We start from the raw sequence: 24,441 nt of genomic DNA, 5'->3' as shown, positions 1-24,441 counted from the left end.
TATGGCACTTCTTTCCCTGTGGCGCAAGTCAGACCTCTTTTGGTCCATTCTTGGCCTTGTTTCGAAAGGAGCGCTAAACTCCCCGTTGTACTCCCTGAGCAGATTCATGATGGTGCGCAAATGTGGGAAGCACAGATCCTTTTGCTGGCCAGCTGTGCAAAGAACTTAATTTTTATGTGTGCTTGTGTGTGTGTGCATCTGTGTCCTTGTGTGACCGTGTGCGTGCTTGTGGATAAAGTGTGTGTTTACTCATTGCTGGCCTCACTCTGTCCAGGTTAATAGTTATGCATTCTGAGGTTTGGTCAATATTGTAAACAAACTTGATACTGGATATGTAAAATGATATATTGATGTACTGTATTATGCAAGTTTTCTCATTAAAAGTATTAAAAATCACACTTGGGTGGGACTTATTCGCCAAAAAATAGAAATGGTAAAAAATGGCCTGTATTTATATAGCGCTTTACTAGTCCCTAAGGACCCCAAAGCGCTTTACATATCCAGTCATCCACCCATTCACACACGGGTGATGGCAAGCTACATTATAGCCACAGCCACCCTGGGGTGCACTGACAGAGGCGAGGCTGCCGGACACTGGCGCCACCGGGCCCTCTGACCACCACCAGTAGGCAACGGGTGAAGTGTCTTGCCCAAGGACACAACGACCGAGACTGTCCAAGCCGGGGCTCGAACCGGCAACCTTCCAATTACAAGGCGAACTCCCAACTCTTGAGCCACGATCGCCCCGCAATAGAATGAAAATTGCTGTTTGTAAGATTTTGAATTGCACCATGTTGCAAAACATTGACTTATACACACTCACCACACATCATTAGGTACAGCTTACCTAATGGGCTGGATCCCCTTTAGCCTTCAGAGCTGCTTTAATTATTTGTGGCACAGTTTCAACACGGTGCTGGAAACATCCGTCAGAGATTTTGGTCCAGATTTTGGTGTTTAAATGATGCTCAGTTGGTACTAGGGGACCGATCTGGACCACTGATTCAAGGCTGATTCAATGTTGCAGCAGAAATTGAGACTCAGTTTCCTGTTCTTAGTAGAGAGGAGTTGCATTAGATTTGTCCTTCTCTGTACCTTTGTTGTATCAAGTGGTCATTTGAGTTAGGTTGCCTTCCTATCAGCTCAAAGCAGTCTGGCCATTCTCCTCTGAACTCTGACATCAACAAGATATTTTCAACCAGAGAACTATCCGATTGTTCAGTCTGACGTCACTAGCCGTGTCTGGGCCTAAACTCCGCTGCAGGTCCATATATCAAACGATCACTATGGCATTACTGAGAGTTGAAAAACTGTCTAAAGTCTTTCATCTTTAATAAAATGATCAGCGTTCTGCTCTACCAGGTGTAACATTTGAGTTTAACATCCAGGCATCCATGAAAACGGAATTTATAACATTTAACGGAGTTAGAAGTTAGCAGGGAGTTAGCTCGCTAGCTTCTATCTAAATACAATATAGCATGTCCTGACTGCGGGGTTTTGGAAACAAATTCAAACGTACAGCTCTGTTATCACTTCCAGCATAAATGAAGACAGAAAACTAAACCGCAGTGACGTTTGTAGGGTTACTGAAGTTGGGCTAGCTGGTATATAATGATGTGCTACGTGACCGCTAGCGACACAGCTATGTTAGCATAATATAAACAAGCTAACCTTTTTTCCACTGATAAAAGTTAACATAAGTGTTCTCGGTGGTCAGGAACAAATGTAATCGCATGGCAGGATGCTGTAAAAGGACCAAACTTCAGCCAGGACAACAACTGAGATAATCCATCCATAATACGAGGTTAGTCATTCATATACTGCTGCATGGGCTGGGCTGTAGTTACATCCTAAGGTTTTAAAAACTGAGCTTAAATAAATGATTAGTGGTAATAAAAGCCGAGGAAGGTCAACAGTGATCACTGACTGTTTTAGGAGCTTTTTGAGATTAAATAGAAGAAAATACATAACATTAAACATGTTAACAACACAAAAGCCATATTAAACGCAGACTACTTTAGGCCTGGAAGTAGGATTCGTCGCGTCATCACTTAACAACCGGATAGAAAGCACCTACCTGGGGGTTTTCCCTGTATTATTGCAGGGTCTTTAGCTTACCTTAAAAAGCCTTGTACGAGTTATAAAAACCTAAACCAACTTCACAGTTGGCATAAAGAGGGAACCATCCATAGAGAGCAAAACTGTGGATTGCATTGCACTGTGCCAGTCCCAAAACATCCTTTATAATGGTGTTGAGTTTGTCCGTAGAAAGTCCAGGAACTGCAGTTTTTGGCACTTTGGTGTCGCCGTTGCACGCTTCGTTTATAATGTGGAAGCTTCTCCCTTGGCTCGGAGGCACCCACCACAACTCCCCTCTTAATGATTTGGAAGAGCAGTGCCCTCTTACTGTTTTTGTGTCGAAAAGACATATCGCTCTCTTTCTCCAACAGCCCCGCATCCAGAATGCACTTTTAACCCAAATCACAGTGATTTATTGAAGGTAAAACCTGTCGACACTTTCAATAACACAAGAATCTGCTTTTCTTTTTCTGCATCGAGTTAGGAACGAGCACAAGGCTTCAAGTCAGATGTATCCGTCACAGAAAAGACTTTTCATGCCGAATTGCTTAAACTGAACTCGTGTCTCTTTCTCCCCCCACCGTCACCATCCGGCAGTGCTGAACGGGCCTCCCATGTCTGTAAAGAAGGAGCGGGAAGCAGAGCTGCTAGTCAACCGGCGGGAGCAGCGCAGCGGAGAGGTCATCTGTATCGACGACTAAACCACACAGACACGCATACACGCTCACACTCACACACTGAAATCCGTCTGCTGCAAAGACACCTTTGATTTCTCTCCTAGAAAGTTCTGGCGGTGAAACCAGCGTCGCTGAGCTCCACATCACAAAGTAATTGACTGACTGAGGGTGAACTTGTTGACCCGCTAGTGATTGTAGTTCCTTTCTTTGACACATACGCACGCATACACGCAGAAGTCCTCGAAAATGTTACTCTGCTGGCTGGTACTCCCTAAAAAGCTCAAGTCACACACAGACACACACATGCAGAGGACATTAACACTCACGCACATGTGCACTTACTGTCCACGGACACACACCGACAGTACACGCAGTCCAACTTGTCTCAAAAAACTTCCTGTGACCTTTTCTTGTCTGCCTCAAACCATTATACTCCTCATAAACGGCCTCCTCGCAGCGGCCTCCTCCTCCTCCTCCTTTAGGGATGCTTCTAACCTCACACAAATGCAAGCATAAACACACACACACACGCACGCAAACACAACGCTAAACCCACCTCAACCCTAGAAACCTTTTTAGATTTCTCAAGTAGACCATGTAACCTTCTTCTTCCTCCTCCTCCTCCCCTTCTGCTCCTATAACCCACGACAGGAAGCTGCATGTGAAACTAAACTCATTTCTGCCATTGCACTCCATCTGCCCCCCACCCCCCACCCCCCTCCTGAAGCATGCTCTAATCACAATAATGCTGTCTCGTGAGAAAGGAAGAAAAATATATATATACGTCAAGCTGTGCCTACAGTCGTTTTAATACTGTTTCTAACTCTCAGAGAAAGGCTGAATCTCCGATGTCTCAGTCCAAGCAGCTCCAAGCACAGCTCCGGCTTCTTCTTCTTCTTTCATTTTTTGTTTTGTTTTTTTTAACCTTCACTTTGTTTTGATGGTACATGTTCCGATAAAACACACGCAGAAAGGTATGATGCATATATTCAGGACTCGTCTGACCACAAAGTATTTCCCGCTTCCCCTCGTTCCTAGTTTATGTACAGAGCTTTGAGGTATTTGGGGGGTTTGTTCCAGAAAAAGGTTTTTCAGAAACCTCCTATGAATGTTTATAACCTTTCATAAGCAAGTCAGTGTTATTAAATCCTATCGACCACCCTCAGCACTCCTCCCTCCTTTCCTTCCCTCCCCGTGCCCCCTTCAATCAACCCTTTTTTTCTGTATTTTTTTCATTTCCAAGTTTCTTTTTTCGTTCTACAAAATCCTGTGATATACAGTAATTTACATATTTAAACAGCTCATTCGTGTTCTCTTGTGTTTTCACTCTCGCGATTATGAGTATTGTCGTTGTCGATGTTGCTGTTGTTCTCGCCGTTGCTATTTGAGAAAGAGCTTCTACCAAAAGACATTTTTTGTAACAAGAAACTATGAAAAACAACACAGTATGTGCGACACACGGTGCACCTCTTCGCCATGTTCGTCCGATGATTACGAAAGACTGTAAACGAAGAAGTTGAGCTAACTTCAGAAGTAGATATATTACATGAAAACTTTTTTTTTCCTCCCCCCTCGCTTCCATTTTAGATTTGGGGCTTGCAAATGACGTACGTGTATAGAAAACGGGACATGTGTAACCCTAAATGCTTCTATGAGCAAAATGAAAATGCATACTATCTAACTCTAGGAAAAATACAGTCATGCTGAAAAATTCCACTTAATATACCGCATCATTTAATAAAAAGCCTTAATAAAGAAATGTAAAGTCATTAAAATGAATTAAGAACCTGATGTCAACCTGTTAATCCTACAACATCCTCTCTTTTACGTTAAAAAGCCTAAAAAACAAACAAAAAAAAAATCATGGTAGACAGGAGTTCATTTATCCCATACATTTAACTCTTCCCAGGAAGTAGTCAGAGTCCATTTTACAAATGTTTTACAACCCCTGAACTAAAATGTTACATCAATCACTTAGTTCATTTTTTCTGGTTTTACTTTGTCCTCTTTCCAAAACGTTGTGTTGATTTCTGGGTATTTTGTGTCACTGTGTATGTAGTTGGTGCCGATTAAATGATGAATGGCAGTGAAAACATTTCAATGATGACGCATCTCCTCGTTTTTTCTTTCTTTCTTTCTTTCCTTTTTTGTTTTGTTTGTAATAAAACTGAATGAAATGATTAAAAAAATTCTCTCTGTGGACTTCATTGAGTAAAAAGCGCTTTGAGGCAACTGTTGTTGTGATTTGGGTCGATATGAATAAAACTGAATTGAATTGAAAGGATGATTAAACACAACACGTGCATTTAGAGTTCTGTGAAAAACGAAGGAACTAAGCCAGTACATAGCAGCCAGGTGTTGATAATTAAATGCAGTTGAATAGTTGTGATGTAAAAGCTGAAGTTTTCACAGTTTACTGGTCTGAAACATTCAGCTGTGTCAAAAAAAATCAATAAATAAATGCCACGGTCTTACAGGAGTGACCATCCCAGTAAGTTCACCTTAATCTCAGACAGTGCAGTGCTCAAAGAAACTGTAAAAACAACCCAGGAGCTCCATCTCAGACTCTACAGGCCTCAGTTAGCATGCGAAATGTTAAGATTCAAGACAACACAATTAGGAAAAGACTGAACAGTTATGGCTTGTTTGAAGGACTTTCAGGAGCCTCTTCAAAAAAGAAGCTTATGTTTGTGAAGTACGACAGAGTATTAGCTCCATGTTAACTAAAACAAATGAGAAAAAAGCCAAAATGTGGAGATTACAGTTGTCGTTTCAAGCCAAACAACTACCACGGCTCCTATACCCTCTACAACAGCGGTCCCCAACCTTTTTCGCACCACAGACCGGTTTATGTCCGACAATATTTTCACAAACCGGCCTTTAAGGTGTTGCGGATAAATACAACAAAATAAAACCTGTACCGGTACTAAAAAAAAAAAAAGATACGGGAAAAGACTCAGGGAAACCGAGTTAAAGATAAAAATGATTAAAAAATAATGCTAAAACACGATAAAAAACATGAATTTCACACCCGAGCCTCAACTCTCGCGGCCCGGCGCCAAACGACTCACGGACCAGTACCAGTGTGTGGCTTAGGGGTTGGGGCCCGCTCTACAAAATGCTTTGTTTAGATAAATTTGTGAAACAAATGATCGTCTGTCGTATCGTGTCTTGTGATTCATCATCCTCTTTATTGCACAAGGGTGTAACCATCAGCATCCTTGCATCTGTACACTGCCGGATATTTCAGTTTGTACAAATCCGGCCAACTCTTTCAAGTTGGGGGGGGGGGGAGGTCGTTCTGACCAGATGCAGCTTTCTGCACCATGTTTTCAACCTGTTTTCAAACTATGACCACAATGTCTCAATATCTCTTTCTTGAAATTTTCATTTTATTCTGAAAACAATCTTTTTTTGGGGGGGGGGGCTAAATGTGGCCCTAATACTCTTTTCGTAATGAAGTTACATCTGAACTTCTGGGACATTGTGAACAATGAGCAGACAAGAACAAAGTACAGATGTTTGGCTTAATGCACAGTGCTTGGAGAAAATCAAACACAACATAGCAGCACAAAGCAACTGTCAGCACGGTGGTAGAGAGGTGACAGTCTGGCCTTTCTCTGCAGACACAGTCCCTGGGCACCTTGCAATCACCAAGTCAATCATGAACTCCTCCGGAGACCAAAGTATATGTGAGGACATGTAAGCCTATCTGACTGACAGCTAAAACTTGGCAGAAACTGGTTGTGCAACAGCACATCAACAAATCTACAACAGAATGTGAAGGTGTTGCAATTGTCCTGTCCCATCTTGTGTTTCAGATCAGTGAATTTTGATCCTCTTAATACAATTCAGCCTCTCCAGTGGTCCTCTGCTCTCATGGGCGAACTCAGACTATTGTTGTCTCATAATTGTACTCTTTGTTCTGCCCTGTGGCATCAGTGAGCTTTGAGTACTATTATGTGGACCAGTACCAGTTTCTGCAATGCTACTTTTGACTGGAGTGGCTTCCATCTCACAGAAATTATTTCAGGGCAGGGATAGCTCAGTAGGTAGAGTGGTGGCCCCATGATCAGAAGGTCGGGGGTTCGACTCCACTGAACGGCTACCCTGAGGTACCCCTGAGCAAGGTACCGTCCCTACACACTGCTCCCCGGGCACTGCACTGGTGGCTGCCCACTGCTTCACTGGGTGAATGGGTTAAATGCAGAGGAACTATTTCCCTATGGGGACTAACACGCACACTTTACTTTAAAAAGCAGAAAAAAAGACTTTTGCTGTCTGCAGTCTAAGATGATGAAGTTGGCTTCTTTCTGCTAGACTACAAACTCCATGCCACTCCAACAGGGACCTAGCTTGATAGTGCAGTAAGCCATTTATCTACCGTATTCAGCCTCACGGAGCTGTAAACCTTCAGTCTTTTCACACAGCAAGCAAAACTATTTTAGTCAAAATAATTGGCTTTATTACATTGGTACATTTTAGAGAAAGAGAGATACTAAAATATGAAATAGCATCACAATATTTTCGTTGATGCAGTATTTTGAATGGAATCAGTGAAAACAAATCACTGAGTCTTATTTTTTCATCGAGTAGAAAAAATAAAAGAGGAGTCAGTATCTAAATGTGCAAACATTAGCTATATTAAGTTTCATGTGGAAGGCAGTGAAGTGAGCAAGTTGCATTTTAAAGCTCTTAAATGTTATTTCTTCTCAGTTTTTAAATACCACAGTCACGATCACTTAATTTGTGTGAACACCACCTAACACCCAATTGTCTTAGTCGCTCTGCTCTGATGGTGGATGCTGCAAGAGTCTGGAAGCTCTGAGGACGCCGCGCTGATTCAGTGTCTCCCCTTCGCAGGCCCCTCTGCCTCCCACACGCACACATGCACAGCAACCTTGAGGAGCAGATGACTGGTGATTCACAATGACTAAAAGGTGAAGAGTCACCCTGCTCTGCTATTCAGAACAGACTGCTGCCGCTCACAGACGAGCGTTCACTGTTATAGGAGCTTTGTACTCCCTAATAGGAGAGTCTGGAGATGATTTCAGCTCCCATGAGGTACACACTGGGAAGCCCTCTGCAGATAGCTCTACATCTCAGGTGAATACTCTTCTGTACTGTTCGTGTATTTTTACATTTATATCTTGGGCTTGTAGATGTTTTTGTTTTTAACGCTCATCAGTGTGGTCAATCGAGTCAGAACCCATCTTTTTACATTTGATGTCGATGTACTGATGTCTAACGTATTTAGTTTTCTTCTGTACATTACTTTGTAATCAGTATCTTGAAAGCCCAAAATGTATTAATATATTTATTAATTGCCCAAATAATTTAATATCTGCTTTCCTGCTATTAACAATTGGTTATTTGTTTCCATTAATATAAATATGACATATGCAACAAAAGTGAAAGTATGCCACAATACAATATCACATCTACACAATAATAATAAACAATAAAATGAGACATACTGGTGAAATACAAACTTCTAATAAAAATTAATCCTGAGCTGAACTACTCACAGGTAACGCCAGCAACAAGCTCACTTACTTTATATGACAAGGTGTCCATAACCAAAAAGACTGACATATTTTACTATTTATTGGTGAGGTGCAACAAACTGTAAAAACTGCTGGTCCCATCAAGCAGACAAGGAGTAACATAAGAATTTTTGAAAAATTGTTTCAGAGCCAAGCCAGAAGGTCAAACTTTACTGGTCAATTTACAGTTATGAGCTTTGAGTAAGTGACCAAAGAGGCAAAGTCATGGATACGCAACCATCCTATATTTTTTTTCAGGCATCTGGGGTAGATCCACAATATATATAATTTTGGGTGTCTTTGGACCCCCCCAGGAGGAACTACAAAAACACTGCTGAGGAAAAGGATGACTGGAATTCTGTGCCTAGCTTGTTGCCACTGTGACTCAACTTCAGATAAACAAAAGAAGATGGCTAGATGGACAGAAGTATGGATGGGCTCTTGCTCTAGGACGTTTGCGAGTGCAGCCAGTACCTTGTCATGGCACCACTTGTATCTGCCTTGGTTAAGAGCAGACATGTACACTAATAAGATATTGTAACAGCCACTATGGTGTGGTGTCCCTTTAAGACACCCAAGTCGAGGGTTGATGGTGTCATCAGTTTGTGCCACTGCTCTGCTCTCTCTCTCTGTGATGGTGTGAACATGTGCTTACACGCTAGTGCATGAGGAGGGACGTATTTTATGTTTTACCTCTCCAGACACCTTTGTTTGCAACGTTATGGGTTGTACGAACACTGTGCGCTATGTTTGTTAAGCTGCAGCCGTTCAACCGGGCTTATATGGTTGATGAAGAGAAGGTATATTAAAGAACACACTGTGGAATTCCCAACGCCAGCGTGAGTGTGTATTCTTTTGGCTACCCTGCTAAGTGTTTTGCCGCCTCCTCTCAACCACTAAACGCAACCCGACGTTACAATATGTGCCAGGGTTCCTGTAGAACTTGCACATTAGGTCATCTCTCGTGCCCCTGCTGTGCAGATTTGGATGGCTCCAACCTCCATAAGTCAACCCAAGTGTCAAAGAGCCCAAATGCAGACTCAGAAAAGGGCAATGGGATCAACCTGGACTTTATTTACTAAACTCAAGTGAAAACAGCACACACAGGAATTGTGGGTGGCACGTGGAACTCGAACGAGGGTCAGGAATCGTGTGTGGCATGGAACTTGAACAAGGGTCTTTTGCTAGCAAGTGGAGGGTGACTAGGAAAAAGCAATACTGGGCAGGTGAGTGTCCAGACAGATGAGAGGGAGTGGTTAGCATTTCCAGAGATGACCAGCGTCCAGGTGAGTGAAAAGAAGTGCGAATGAGGAGTATGGTGAATCCGAGAAGCTACTAGAAACACAAGGAGAACAGGATAAGTTAGCATGAACAAGAGAAATCACAAGATGCAAAGGAGGCCTAATACTAACGTAGATCATGAGACGAACTGGTGAAGAAAAGTTGAATGCGCTGGTCTTAAATACTGATGGCTGATTATCCTGGATCACAGACAGATGAGCATGACAGGCGTGTGGATGAGGGCTCCGCCCAGAGGTGGGACTCAGTGGAAACGTGGAAAAACACAGCCACTCTCCTGGACCATGACACCAAGTCACCTTCCTCTTGGGGTTGATTGACCCACGTTGCCCCTGAGCCCTGGGAGGTAAGCTTGACTGCTCTTAACTTCCTCTGGTACTCCTCCATATTTCTCATTTCTGCCTGGATCATGGTTTTCCTCTTTGTTAAGTTAAACTTTTCCAGATTTTTGGAAGCATGTGATGCCCAGACTGCACAGTGTGCTCGAATAAAGTTGGATTTTAAAGATTCCTTTCTCTTGGACCAGTGATTTAGAGTCCTTCCACTCTTGTCCTGATGTGGTTTTTAACCTACTTCTCTGACCTTGTTGTCTCTTGAATCTCTGAAGATGAAGGCAAACCTGCATTTGCCACTTTGAACTCTGCAATGAGAGATGACAGAGTAGTTGTAGTTGCCCAGATGTAGAGCCCGACTGGAGTAAAACTTGGAGCCAGCTTCTTAGGTGCTCAATGATCTTTCGTTCCACTCCTTCCACTGCTGTAAGCTGGACTTTATACACTATCAGAAACCACATCAACCTTGGAAGCAAGCGTTGTTGATACAGCCATGTCTGAAACTTCCCCAGGAGCCCAGATTTATCAGTAGTCTTCAACCACCCCTATGCTTTCTCTTCAGTATTGTGGATGCTGCTGCTGTCCCTTAGTCATCGTAGTCTGTGTTGCCACCTCATCAAGCTTGGTTAGGACCAATTTTGCCTGCACATGGGAAGATGTTGTGATTATAAGGTCATCCACGAAGTCCTTTATCACTGTTATCAGATGCTTCAGTTCTTCGCCGAGTCTCTGGTTACATTTTTCATGAGGTTCATAACAGGATGATAGGCTGGGGGAGACTGCACAACCAGTGACAATCGTTTTCTCGTGGTGCTGCCACTGGGTGATGCAGTTTGTGGTCTTGAAGCGGAGCTTGATCCCTCGCAGGTAGCTACAGATCATTCCCTTGATGCGGTCTGGGACGTGGTAATACTTTATGGCTATTCTGACAAGATTGTGAGGAATGTCTACAAAGTCCAGCCAGACTACTGTCAGATTGCTTTTCTTTGACCTGGCTTCATGTGTCATCTGGCCTAGGACTCCTCTGTGTTCCAGGCATCCCGTGAAGCATGGAATGCCTCTCTTTTGGATCAAGGTGTTCACATATCCATTTTCCATCATGTATGGAGTCATTCTCCTCTCCAATATTCAAGGCTGAGCAGGATAATGGTTCTAAATTGGCTTATGCTTTGTTAGCTGTTTTATGCTTCCCATTAACCTATTTTTGAGTCTCTTTCTTAAAAGAAATTGAGCTTTTCAAAAACAGTAAGGAAGGTTTATTTCAAAGTGTGAACAAAGTGGAAACGTAACAATGTTTAGGCAATGCATACATCATCATTTTACAGAGAACGTCTTCACAACATTACAGAATTTTCCGAAATGGCGATAAACTTTGACATTTAGAGAAAAAGGAATTGGGGCAGGGAAGTGTTCATGTGTGTGTTGTGTGTGTGTTTGTGGTGGCGGGGGTGGGATGAGGCATGTTTTTCCTCAAAAGACTTTAAGCTATGTGGTTCAGGTTCAGATTCAGGAAGTGAAAATTTAGAGGGTTGTTGGTGTGTGTGTGTAGTCTGATTGGTGCTGACAGGGAAGTATGAGGTGCACAGGGATGTGGAGGGGGGGATGACTGAGACATAAAGAGGAAAGAGGAAAATGATGAGGAAATCAAACAGGATATATCGTCTGCACTGCAGAATCGGACGTTTTTTTTCCATTTGAAAACATAAATGTTTGGTTCCAATTAAAAACGCTGCGATCGCTGCAGTAAAGTGCTGAGGAGAAACCAATGTGGTCCATCCACAAAAACTACTTATAAACAAGAGTGGGAGTGCAGAAACCCACGGCTAGAAATACACACTGTTTGCATTGTAGCAAGGAATATTACGGAAACCAGCAGCGTATGAGAGAATGGAAGGAGTTATATTTCCAGAAGGATATAAAAGTAAAACAAACCCAATACTAAAAGCTTTTAGATATTAAACTGAACTCTTAAATGTAACTTTCAGTTTGACACCATTCACCTCTCTTTTGCAGTCAGACACCAAATAACCAGAACTCTCTTTTTTTTTCTTTTTTTCCGAGGTTAACCTGGAACGACTCCCTTGAAAATTGATGTTGGATCTTTTCCATGTTTCTGCAGAGTTCTGCTTTTGGTGTCACACAACTGATTTAATATCTGGCTTTTATAAATTCACTGTAATAAAAATGAAGCCACAAAAGGGTAAAAGGACAGACTACAGCAATGACTCTCAGTCGTTTTTGTCAGACCCATGCATACCCACAGTGCCCAGATGAGCTCTGGTAACCCTTTCACTGGTTGCCTTTGTTATAAATAATTTTATACAATAAAGGGTCCGTTTTTAGGGCCAGTTTGTTAAATTCTGACCCTGATACTACAATATTAACGCATACTGTGGGTGATGAAGTCATTTATCCATATTGCATAAATGGATAGATGACATTCATTTCCTTTTCTTAATTTATACTTAATTTTAGCTGTTTAACACTCACAATATAGCCCATTGGTATTTACCCTCTACTGTTAATCCATAACTTTCAGTTCACTATTTCTTACTTTTAGGTATCTGTTTTAACCATTTACTAACTGGTTAAAATACAAAAATGATAAATGTGAAGTAACATATGTGGTTGCTTTTGCTGTCGTGGGTCCTTTAGCTTAGCCCTTAGCAGCAGCCTCATCGCTGCTCTTTCATGTTTTAACTTTGTCCCGATGCTTCTGTCCTTTTGATATAAACTTTCATTGGCTCTTCATTTCAGTACCAGCTAACTTTTTGAACCTATTAGCATTTAACTTATGTAGTAGATTAGTTAGGGCTTGCATGGTGGTGCAAAGGTTAGCACTGTTACCTTACAACAAGAAGCGTCTGGGTTTGAATCTGCCAGGAGGCTGACGTGTCTGATATCCCTGTGTTGGTGTTCTCACTGCATTATCATAATGATGTCAGTCCAGTATCAAAATTGCAACTGACGAAGCACGTTGTTGTGATCGCATAACTTTAAAATATGGAGAAAAAAGTAAAACCATACCTTTGTTAAAATAAACCTCTCTTCTAAAACAAATGGTCAGCATTTCAAGTGTTTTCTTTGTTCATTTATAAAATATAACAAACATATTATCGGGTTAGTTTTGCTGTTAGCCAAATTTAGTTTATTTATCTTGGTTTGCTAACTTAGCTAACTTTTTGGCTAATGCTAACTGAATGCTAACTAACCCAGACAACGTCACTGGTCGGGTGCAATGCTGATCCTGGGCCAGCGTTATTATGATGATGTAGGAACAACACTGACACGAGGATATCAGACTGTGCATGGGGCTTTTCTGTGTAGAGAGAGGTGTCGAAGGTGTGCACGTCCTCTCACAGCGCTCCTACAATGCCACACTTGGTAAGAAAATGGCTTTCTGTTACCTCTCTGAAACTGCAGAGTTATATCCTGGTGTACAAGAATCTCTGGTTGGACGTCACTGGTCTGCAATCAGTAGTGCTAATGTTGCACACTGTTTACCGCATTGAGAGGGCTGATTAGCAGAAGGGTTTAATAATCTATTTTGTAACTTGGAGATGACTTTGTGAAGCTCCATGTGTTCAGGTGCAGGGTAGCATCTTCAATAAAAGTAGAAAATGTTTTACTAACATGAGCAGGTTCATTTGAGAGGTGTGAATATCCATGACAGAGGATTTCTCAGGCATGAAAGTATTTGGATCTCCTTCTAAGAGGTTTCAGTCAGATTTAAAGGAAATCACTAAGTGTAATAAGATTATCTGTTGAAAATTTGGGTTTTAGTCATGCATATACAGTTTCTTTGTTAGTTTTTTCGGGGCCACTTATCTCACCCCTCGCCCTATGGCAACTGGGATTGGCTCCAGCACTGCTGTGACCCTGAATTGGATTAATGAAAGCTTTTCAAATGGTCACAAAGAACAGAAAATGCATAGATTTCTGCCAAATAAGATAACACTGAGTTTGCTGTACGTGAACCGATTGTGCCTACATGCGCAGTCGACCATTAAAGACCCATCATCAGCCACAACGATGACTGCAAAACAAAAACATCCAGCTGAGGCTGACAGGAAACGGCTGTTTTTATATGAATTCGCTCAGGGGTGTACCAGTTTCATGGCAGTGCATTTCATTTTTGTGATGTTCTTTCTGTTAGTTCTTTGTGAATAACTTACATAAGCATCTATACTTTGCCAACGTGATGAAAAAAAAGGAAAATGTATTAACTTCATTTATAATACAGCTTTATCTGTATTTTGGCTGAATAATTAACAGTTTTATCAGGTTATTTCTTGAAAAATGGTCATCAATCAGGTGAAGAAGAGGGAGTAAGGACAAGCTATATTTAAAGCTCTATGCTTCGCTCGGTATAACTTGCACAACAAAGTATACAAACAATCATTTTAACCTTACAAAAAGATAACAAATTCACATCCATGGCATTTAAAACACCGCCCAAACCATCTCCTTGATAAAATGTAAAATGTGTGTAAAATATATCCAAAGTATTTAAAGAAAATGCTTGCATTGATATTATAAAATCAGTATAAACAGAAACAAAATTGATTTGTAAGATTTCATACACACTGACGCTACATTGTATAAAATATATGACAACTCGTGTAGGCCGCTTGCAGATGTGCTCTCAGCTGTGGAAGTGGAAGGTGCATGCACAGCTTTACTCATAGTCTTATAAAGAGTTTAAGCACAATTTATAGCGTAATACACAGGCTAAGATGAACATCCAAGGAGTTTTCTTCTGCTTCTTCTTTTTTATATGAAGCCCTTTATCTACAGAACAGCTCCCATCACATCTGTTCCCTCGGCAGACATTCACTGCGGGCCTTGGTTTTATTCCAAAAATCTGCGTTCCAAAACAGCTCTGCAGTCCAGAGGGAAAAAAAATCCACAACAGCTTCCCCAAATGTCAGGGTTTGTCTTTCAAATTAACGTCTTTGGGAAGAAGCCGTAGCATTAAGCGATGCCTCGACCGCTTATGACAGCTTCACCATTTATAAAACAATCTTGTCCGCACAAAAACAAGTTAGTTCTCTGATGAGTCTGTTTACTCGTTAAAACAAACAAACAAAAACAAACAAAAAGTTTCCACAGTGCGCTTCAGTTAACTTTAAAGATGCTAAAGACGTGAGGCGAGGCGGAGGGATTGCCTACGCTGTGGAGTCTGAAGGACGGGCCCGTAATGGCCTGCAGCTCCGTGCCTTTGTCCAGTCGCAGGAGGCCGGACACCTGGCAGGGCTTCAGGAAGTGGAAAGGGTGCGGCCCGGCAGAGGGGGTTGTCCCGTAGCCTTCCATGCATTGCAGCTTCTGAGCCCTCAAGCCAAGGGTCACCACGTCCAGCTTCACGTACTGAGACTGCTGCTCGTTGAACAACACCTGAATGGACAGAGAAGATGATCTCTCATGAACAGGTCAGCAGAGGGAGAACTTGTTTCTGGAGTATTCATGTGAAACCCAAGCACACTGTCTCGGGATTTCATGACTTTTTCTTTCTCTTTTTTTTTTTTCCTTTTGCTTAGATTTTCTCCAGACTTCTGTCAGCCTGACAAGGAGGAAGGCCTGGATACTTGAGATTACCCAAAACCTGATACCCAGCTCTCCAAAAACATGATTCATACATCTACACTATGACTGCTCGAGCTAAATAAAGCTTGCTTCTAGCTTTGCATGCAGACTTTTTTAATTCACCCTACTATCCAACCATCCATGCATTTTCTTCCACCTATCCAATTCAGAGTCACAGGGGGGCTGGAGCCTAATTCACCAGACTAAAAGTAAGAAATGTATTTTTATAGGTGTGATGCTTTAACCTGGATCTCTGTTTTATTTAAGATGTTTTCAGCTGGATTCATCTTTCTCAGAATCGTCAGTGTTTGAACTTTGTCTTAACCATCCCATGAACCCGTTTCAGTTTACTTTAATTTCACTTTAAATTATTACCCAACCATAGTCTGAAATTGTTTTTTGAAATTAAGTTGGCAGGATAAAAATATAGAATTTTGTGAAATAATATAAAGATACCTAATCAACTTTAAAGCTGCATTTATACCTTTGGGACAAAACATTTTCATTTTGACTCTGTTTTGGTCTTTTACATAGACTGTATATAAAAGATGGATGTGCCCATCACAAACACGAAGTATGACACAGTATGTGGTTTCAGAAGAAGTCAGGTTAAAGGGAAGTCATATAATGAAGTACTTCATTATATGACTTTGTAAAAAAAAAAAAAGTTAAAAAAAGATGAATTTATGTCATCAGTCACCAGCAGATGACAAAGACTTTGATTTTTTTTATTTGTTTCCTGTAAGAGTGTACTCCTCTTACTGCGAATATGGGTTTCTTAATCATTTTGTCATAAAAGGAATTAAACAGAGCTGCCCGTTCCAGGAAATAATTCACTGTCAGCGAAAACTGAATTCCCTAAAAATACATTACACAATGTCGACTTTGTTTGCTGCATTACATACTGGCTAATGCGTAACTGTAAACAGTACAAAGCCTCAGGGTTTAAAGAGTGAAGCCAATGTAGAAGTAACTTAGCTTGTGTTCTTTTTAATAGTCACCAGGGGGCGATACAGGTACAAAAATAATTCTAATCCTATATACATTTAAGGCAAAATGTCTCTTTCTTGACCTCTTTAAACACTTTCCTGTTGAGTTTATGGACTTAGTCACTCATTTGAATTAAAAACTTAAGTAAACATTTGTCATACCAAGTTCCAGAAAGGAGGATTAGCCAAGGTGTGCTTGCTGACTAACAACTTGTGAGGTATAATTCATTAGCCAGTGATTTTTGTTTTGTAACATTACTGCAAAAATATTGTTTTACAGTAGCATTATGAATTTTAAAACCTTAAGCAGAGGACATTAATACTGTGCAACCAAATTTTCTTTGAAGGGTTTATATTAAAAGTGAACAGCTAGATAGCTAGCTTAGTTAGCAAGGTATGCTAACTAAGCTAGCTAGCGCAAGCGGATCGGCTCCAGTCCAATTATGTTCTTCAGCAACCAGTGCAAATTTTGATTTAATTTTAGTCATAAGTCTAAAGTCATAGTCAGTTTTAATCGAATAAATCTCATAAAATTATAGTAAATATTAAATCTAAAGGTGATTCAGTTGATTAAAATATGAAGCGTAAAAGTGTGGCGTAGTTTGGTGTCCTACTTTTATTGACATCAAATGTGAAATGTGTCCATATGTCTGCTCTTGTCTTTGTCAAAAGCACTAACATTTTGTCACATTTTAATGAGAAACAGGGAGATTTCTGAGTTCTGTTTCCAAAAAAAAGCTGTACCGTTGCCCGAGGGCTGATCGATTGTTAGCATCTAACCACTGGATCGCTGCCAAACACGTTCTGCCTTTCTACAACTTAATTATTTGTCTTTGGATCTCATCTCTCCAGAATATTTTCATCTCGTTCCTATTCGCAGACATAAGCATCAGTAAAATTATTTCTCTCAATGAAAAAGGTCGTTGAGAGAAATTACTTGACAATGAAATTAACACTGATGGAAAATTGAACTTTAAAAAAAAAAAAAAAAAAAGATGTGGGCATCTTTTATTTACAGTTCACCAGAACCTGAGGGAAATATCTGGATCTTTACTTCATCTTTGCTTGCATATCACTGTGTACATCAGCTAGCTGCCAACTGGGAACCATTTTGATTTTGTACAGTTTATCACACACAAACAGGCAGGACTAACCTGGTGTTTTTTTCTTTTGTGTAAAGAGAAAATATGCTAACTCCACTCAGAGGCGCTCTGTCTGGGTTCAAAGCACACCACTGAGCTGCCTTTAATACTGCCCACATTCATTTGAGGCATTATTAATGGAAAAGTTGTGACTGGTTCAGCTTTAAGGTAGAGGTGCGGCTGCCAGACAGTCCCAGACTAATGCTGGGTTAGCTTAGATAAGCCCAGACTCCTTGTTTAATAGCCACACCTTGTATGCAGAGTTTGCAGCTCAAAATAAACTATCGCTCCCAGCAGAAACTCACCTGGCAAAACAGGAAGTAGACGCCTGCTTTCTCCACGGTGAAGGTGCCCTGCTCCTTGTTGTACCTCACCGCTTTACTCATATTCAGCGTCCTCTCTTCCCAGCCCTTGATCACCCCACCTTCTCCCACTGTTAGACACACGCACACACATCCCAGGTCATTCCTCTCAGAGACAAAAGATTCAAAGATCAACCTCTGTCCTTCACTTTTACGACTCTTACCTTGCTGAGAGGAGACTTTGGTTACTGACGGAAAGCAAAAGTGATTTTGAAAGAAAAGGAAAAGGGAAAGTGAATTAAGATTTTATGAGTGCAATCGTATAGGGGTATATGATTGAAAACACTTCAGCAGATGCTACACGAGACAGCTACGAGAGATCTGCCAAGCCACTTACTCTCAAAATGAGACGCCGCTTTCCTTCCATTTCCACTCCTCCCTGCTTTCGACGTCCTCTCTGTAAAAGGGAGGCAGGAAAGGAGACTGAATGCACATAAAAATGACGTCTGTGGGGTTTTTTCTTGAAAAATTTATTTGGACAAAGCAATCATCCCCATCTCTATCTGTCTAATAACATGAAGCGTTAATTTGGTGCCATTCAGATCCAGACCTGGCTGGCTCTAACAGGGTTAGCAGATGGGTAAAGGATTTCCTTTCACGTGCTTCAATAATATTTCCTCAAACTATTATTTTCGGTCAGAAGCGCGTGCCTCCTCACCACCACACGCACACACACGTTTAGCAGCTAATCTTGGAGCCAGTTGGTCGCAGTCATGTAGAAAATACTGAATACAGAGATTGGATGGAAGGAAGGAGGCTGGAGAGATCTGATTGGAAGGAAGGGTGAAAAAAAATTAGAAAACCAATAAAACCCCTAAGATGGACAGGGGGAAAGTGACTGATAAAGCAGAAAAGGACAGGCATTAAAAGGCAAAGCTGAAGAACTAAAAGGCTAAGCAAGAAAAATGAAGTGCAGGAACAGGAGAGTCAAAGAGGGTCTTTGGCTGCAGCAAGACAGAGTGAAGCAACAGCCAGCTTCATCCAAGAACAAGCTCAGATAGCTGCAATAAATAAAGCACAGCACTGATGACCGCCTGCTCTTATTCCCCACTAAAAGTTTTTTTAGGGTTTTTTTGCCTTACAATCCAGCCGATTTCAAACACTGATACAACTCTGTGTATGAACTGTGAATTACACACTTTATGTTTCAGGATGAGACGGGCCAAACGCCCCCAATGGTCATCATTCGGGAATATTGAGCCCCTGTGAAAATAACTCACATGTGGGTGACCCTGTGGACTTTGGATTTGCTATGGCCGAGCGTAAAGCCCTCAGGCTGGCCAGATTTTCTCGACTTAAGCTGTCGGTCTTTTCAGAGGAGAACATAACAGCAGTGTCCTGCTGAAAGGCAAGACTGGAAAAAGCTGTTTGCTCTTCTTATTCCCTCGTTTTCTTTTTTTCCATTGACAGCCATGAGTTTCTGACAGTTTAATGAGATATTAGTTACTAAAACCAATAAGCTAGCACTTAGAGGATATCAATACAGATACACTGGTGAAATCTAGACTCTAATCCCCTTTAAAAAGCCCTCGTGTGGGTTCACTCTCGGGCAAAACGTGGACAATCAAGCAGTCCCGTGATGGTGACGCAAGCAGAGGCTATAAATACAGCAATGATAGGTCATCAAATATCACCGCTTTCACAACAAATCATAGCTGTGTCAGTCGTGTGTTCTGGCGGTGGGGAAAAAAATCAATTTCATTGCCCGAAAGCGTGCAACAAGGCCCCCAGCGCCCGCGCCAGCTGCTTTTTTTCTGGGACTCGAGGCCGCTCTGGTCAGACCTGTAATTTCTGAAACAGTCTTCCAGCTGCCTACTTTTTCCTGTGTCAACTTTTAGCAGCGGGTAGTGCCTGCGGCCCGCGAGACCTGACCAAAGTGGCATGTGGGGCCAAGACTGGCCAGCGCTCTGCGTTAAATGTTCTTCCTAAAAAAACAACAGTTGGTAAGGAGACTGTGTCTGTGGCAATTTGGAGAGCTGAAAGGACAGGATGTCTTATACATGCCGGTGGTGCTGCAGTGCAAGAAAAATGTCAGGCTTTGGCAGGCTTTCGAGACGCAGTACCATCTAGATTTGGGCGGATTGGGCCTAATATCGATAGTATCGATACAAATGCTGGTATTGGCGCGATAGGATCGCATTAATGTCCTACTAAGTTCAGTGTGTAGCCAACTGAATTGTGTTAAATAATTTTATTGGAAAAGGAAAAATATCAAACATCTACTGTGAAAAATGGCCTAACGTCTGTTTTAATTACAGACTTCAGCACATTTAAACAACAGAAGTTAATGTGCTTTAGAGATGGACACATTTAGACTCCAGGTCCTTAAAAAATCACTTTCAAAATACATGAAAAGATGAAAGGTGTGTTTTCTCTTAGTAACTACTCATCACTAACCATTTAAATGTGTTAGGAATTAGCAAATTGATGATTCATCTCATAAATCTGCTACATAAGCTGCCTTTAGAGGTTAAAAGTATTGCTGAAACACTGGCCATGAATTTACTTGGTATGGGATCGATACCAAATTAGCAGTATATCACAGCACTAGTACCATCTCTCTTCACTCGATGCCCCACCAGCAGCTCTCTCTTCTCCAGGATCAGCTGAACAATGGCCTTCCTCTGTTTGTTGACCTGTTGAAACACACAGAAAAAACCAAGCTATTAACAAACGGCCAGTTATTTTTCTCATAACTTTTTTTTTCTGGCACAGAACCCACTCACGGCCACAGACAGCCTTTATTTCCTGCCAGCCACATAAGCAGCAGACTGTCTCTGGCAGTATCCTGCCCCCTTTGCTGCCATTCTAGCTGTAAATCTACCACTTCCTCAGCGACTGGTTGCGACACCTAATGCATGTTTTCAGCACTTCGAATTCTTCACATGTCATTTTTTTTCCACAAGAAAGAAATTGATTTTGTCAAGCCAGACAGGATTTAAACCCTCAACTGGAAGGTGGCTGGGGGGGAGACTCCACTGGGTGACCGAAGGAGGCCTAAATCGAGTAAGAGGAGAAGCTGCTCCAGAGGAGGGGGGAAGAAGTATGTTTAAATTTACTGCTACTGTGGAAAAGCAGGCCGAGAGAGCTGCAGTGCACCCTCCAGACGTTCACTCACTGGGCTCTCATCAGAAGTTGGCTAACGGCAAATGGACAGAACAGGGGCCCCCTTGGGGAGGGCTCCAGCAACACTCCACGTGTCCAATTTTGGGGGGTATTTGTGTTATGTGCAGGTTTCTTGCCCCCCCCCTCTCTTTCTCCTGATATAAAATCCATTGCAATCTGGTTTTGTGAAATACACTGAACTCAAAAACAGAAAAAAAAACAAGAAGAATTTCCATTCTGGCTCCTTTAGGAAATTTATTTGTCTTGTGATGCAATCTAGTGTCGGATATTTGCTGCAAGTGCAAAACAGAAAAAGAAGGAGAGTGGAAAAAAGTTTAGGAAAGCTGCACTTTGCAGGAGATTTAGAAGCGTTTGCTTGTGCGGGCTGAAAATGATTTACACTTGCCACGCTTTATCGTGCAGCCCGTTTCACGCCTCGAGTCCCCGGCAGACTCGAGGCAGTGGGGTGAGCGGGCATACGCCAAATAGCTGAGGCTTTCCAGTAAAATTAGATAAAAAAAAAAAAAAAAAAGGAGCACAACTGGCACCAGAGTAATTAATCATGATCCCCCACCCGGGGAGAATGGGGGTGGAGGTGGTTAACAGGGGGAGGCGGACACAAAAACAAGCAACAACTCGGCACAATTTGACTGCGTTTATTGCCGAGTAATAAAAGTGCCAAGCAGAGAAATGGTGCGAGAGAATAAGTAGTCTACGTGCGAGGGGCGAGAGAAAAGGGGGAGGGTGAAGTGTGGATTTGTCCATATGCCCCCAGCCAAGATTCCCGTAACCGCAGCCACAAAAGAAGTTACATAAGAAACACTTGATGGTCTTTCAAAAAAAAAAAAAAGTTGCAGGAGAGTAAATATTATTGTTGGTGCAAAAACGGAGAGGGGCTGTCTGCACGCTCGAATTATTAAGGTCTTTTTCTAAAGTATGACACAAACCTGCTCGAGTCGGTCCTGCAGGATCTTGAAGGACTGAGACAGGTCCCGCGTCTGTCGCAAAGTCCACGCCGTAAACAGCGCGCTGCATGCGGCCAGAGACAGAGCCACCAGGGCCAGAGAAGCCCAGACGACCCGCAGCCTGCGTACTCGTCTCCTCTGCAGAATCCGATGCATATTGGTGCAGACTGCGCTGCTAATCACCGCCGCAGACCATCCGAAATCCCCCGCTTCAACTCCATTCCAGCAGAGCATGAAGTCCCTCCAAATGCATTTCAGTCCAAATGTCCAGTCTGGCAATAAGAGGACAGGCTGTGACCGCTCTGTAGGATCTGCTCTTTAACTTTTAGCTTTATCTGGCAGATGAGTTTGAAAGCAAAGCAGCAAAAACATCTGATCAAATCACGGCCACCATCCTCCGTGTGTGCAGGCCGTCTCCAAATACAAGAAAACTGTGCAACTGGCGCACATCAACTGTTGCATCCTTCTCCTTGTGATTCGTTGACTCAGCTCTCTTGTCTTCCCTTTAAACGGCGTGCTGGGGGGTCAGTCTATTAGACAGACAGACCGAGCACACATGAATGTACACACACGCGCTGAGAGAGACGCACACACACGCAGCCACACACTCTCTGCTGGAGGCGAACTTTTCCTGCGCCCTGAATTTTTGATACCAGCTGGCAGCCGCCGTGAAAATCGACGAGGGGAGCGCACGGAAAGCTTTACGCGAGGCTTCCGCTGCTTGTCAAATCACTCTCATCAACTCCAAATATGTGCCATTCATGTCCGCGACAGTGCCGTGTGCAACCACACGGTGGCTGTATAGACTCACGATCTGCACGCTGCACGTTTGGTTTCCACTGTGCCATCAACAGGTGAGCCAGAGAGCAAAGTTTTCATTCATAATTGAATTTATAAAAAGAAAAAAAAAAAAGATAAACCGTTCCAGGGAACAAAAGGACAGTGGGTTCAAACAGGAGTACCAGCTCCTTCTATACAAAGCACAGAGGTTCTTATCTTCAGAGAATTTCACGTGGTGACACTGTGTCCTGACCACTAGATCTCTGCAACTCCTAAAATATTTTCTGGAGAGCGCGTTGAATCATTTTAAACAAGCACGCTGCTGAAGCCACATTTACAAAATGACGCTGTTCATTAAAATAGCAGGGGTATGAGGCGCTTTTCAGAGCTCTAGTGCCTTTTTACGAGGCCCCACACAGCAGGCACCATATCAAACAGTAAATTAAAATCAAACTTGAATTTAAAAGTAGCCCGAGGAGTCACGCTGATGCTTTTCTTAAAGAAGAACAAACCTTTCATTGCTCACATACTGTCTTCTTCTTCTTTCCAGCCTTTGTTGGACAGCACTGCTGGCACCTCACCTGCCGATCTGAACGTCTAACGCACGCACACGTATGTGAGAATGAGCATCCTTGTGCACATTTGTGTGAAAATGAAGGGTTAGGGTTAAAATAACTTCCTGCCCAAAAAGATTAGAATAAATCTACAGTTTTCCAGTGAACATATAGGTGAACACAGAGACTTTTGGAATAACATGCTCTGGGCAGCCCAATGAAAGACAGAGCTGTTTGGCCACAGGAGCAGTAGACTTGTTTGGACCCAATGTGGCTTTTCAGGAGAAGAACCATCTGTAAAGCATAGCGGTGGAAATGTTTTCATTTGGGGTTTCTTGCTTCAAACTTTGGTGAGTTTGCAGTCATTGATTCAGAGTGAATGTTGATCAGGAGCACGCAGCAAATCCGCAAAGGCCCACTTGCAGGAATGGAAGAAAACCCTTAAATGTACTGCACGGAAGGACGGTCTAACATTTCAGCAAGCAGATGCCAAGCGCTGTGGACGATTATGCAAATGTTACATCTATCGATAAATATATAAATTTTTGTTTGCATCCTAGTATATCACGTTTATTTGCAGGCACTGTATCGAAGAAGATGAAATGTTGAATATGATTCAAAAACATGGAACGTCTCCATTTCACAAGTGTATGTATCAGAGTCATGTGATGAACTGTCCAGAGTGTACCCCGCCTTATGACAGCTACTGTGGATGGGATGCGTGGGAGAGTCACCAAACAGGGACTGAGAAATACCCCTGCTTAGCACTACTCATGGTTAAAACTCCACAGAAATGTGACTCGTCCTCACATGGCGAATAGAACAATGTGAGCTGCAGCGCCTTGAGGCAGTTAAATTGAATAACTACCAGTGGACTTTTCTGTTTTAGCTTTTCATGGCTTATTAGCAGCAGGTACTTGTACTTTGATCTGTGCATGTCCTGTTAAATATAGCAGAGGTCTGTATATTTATGTGGAGGCTAAAGTATTCAAAACTGTGTAAAAAGTCAAAGACAGAGTTTGGTCGCT

At 42.2% G+C, this 24,441-nt stretch overlaps 1 protein-coding gene and 1 long non-coding RNA gene across 3 annotated transcripts; one reads left to right on the top strand and one right to left on the bottom strand.

The window, feature by feature from the left end:
* The first annotated feature begins 8,947 nt into the window (after positions 1–8,947).
* On the top strand, positions 8,948–12,120 carry LOC308405763. The gene is made up of 3 exons (XR_013973391.1): positions 8,948–9,528; positions 9,795–9,947; positions 11,995–12,120. It is a non-coding gene; the product is annotated as an uncharacterized lncRNA (long non-coding RNA).
* Positions 11,348–22,769, bottom strand: tnfsf12 (TNF superfamily member 12). Of its 2 annotated transcripts, XM_080896479.1 has the most exons (6): positions 22,062–22,755; positions 20,564–20,645; positions 18,347–18,406; positions 18,174–18,197; positions 17,953–18,080; positions 11,348–15,327 (listed from the first exon to the last, which is right to left on the bottom strand). In XM_080896479.1, the coding sequence occupies exons 1-6, from the start codon at positions 22,311–22,313 to the stop codon at positions 15,052–15,054; spliced, it is 822 nt and encodes a 273-aa protein (XP_080752605.1). In that variant the 5' UTR covers positions 22,314–22,755; the 3' UTR covers positions 11,348–15,051. The 2 variants fall into 2 exon arrangements, with proteins under 2 accessions (XP_080752605.1, XP_080752604.1); XM_080896478.1 differs by having other exon boundaries at positions 17,953–18,197; positions 22,062–22,769.
* Positions 22,770–24,441: the final 1,672 nt, after the last annotated feature.

This window comes from Rhamphochromis sp. 'chilingali' (assembly GCF_963969265.1).
Source record: "Rhamphochromis sp. 'chilingali' genome assembly, chromosome: 1".
Classification (NCBI taxonomy): Eukaryota; Metazoa; Chordata; class Actinopteri; order Cichliformes; family Cichlidae; genus Rhamphochromis; species Rhamphochromis sp. 'chilingali'.
The sequence above is the reverse complement of the archived record's forward strand: the minus strand, read 5'-3'. Positions and strand labels throughout refer to the sequence as shown.

What these genes read in the sequence shown, in the direction of transcription:
- tnfsf12 (XM_080896478.1), bottom strand. Translation starts at nt 22,313, where the DNA reads ATGCTCTGCTGGAATGGAGTTGAAGCGGGGGATTTCGGATGGTCTGCG. An exon ending in AGCGGCGTCTCATTTTGAGA is followed by an intron (nt 18,198 to 18,346) that starts GTAAGTGGCTTG and finishes GCTTTCCGTCAG; the next exon opens with TAACCAAAGTCTCCTCTCAG. An exon ending in TCTACTTCCTGTTTTGCCAG is followed by an intron (nt 15,328 to 17,952) that starts GTGAGTTTCTGC and finishes CTGTCCATTCAG; the next exon opens with GTGTTGTTCAACGAGCAGCA.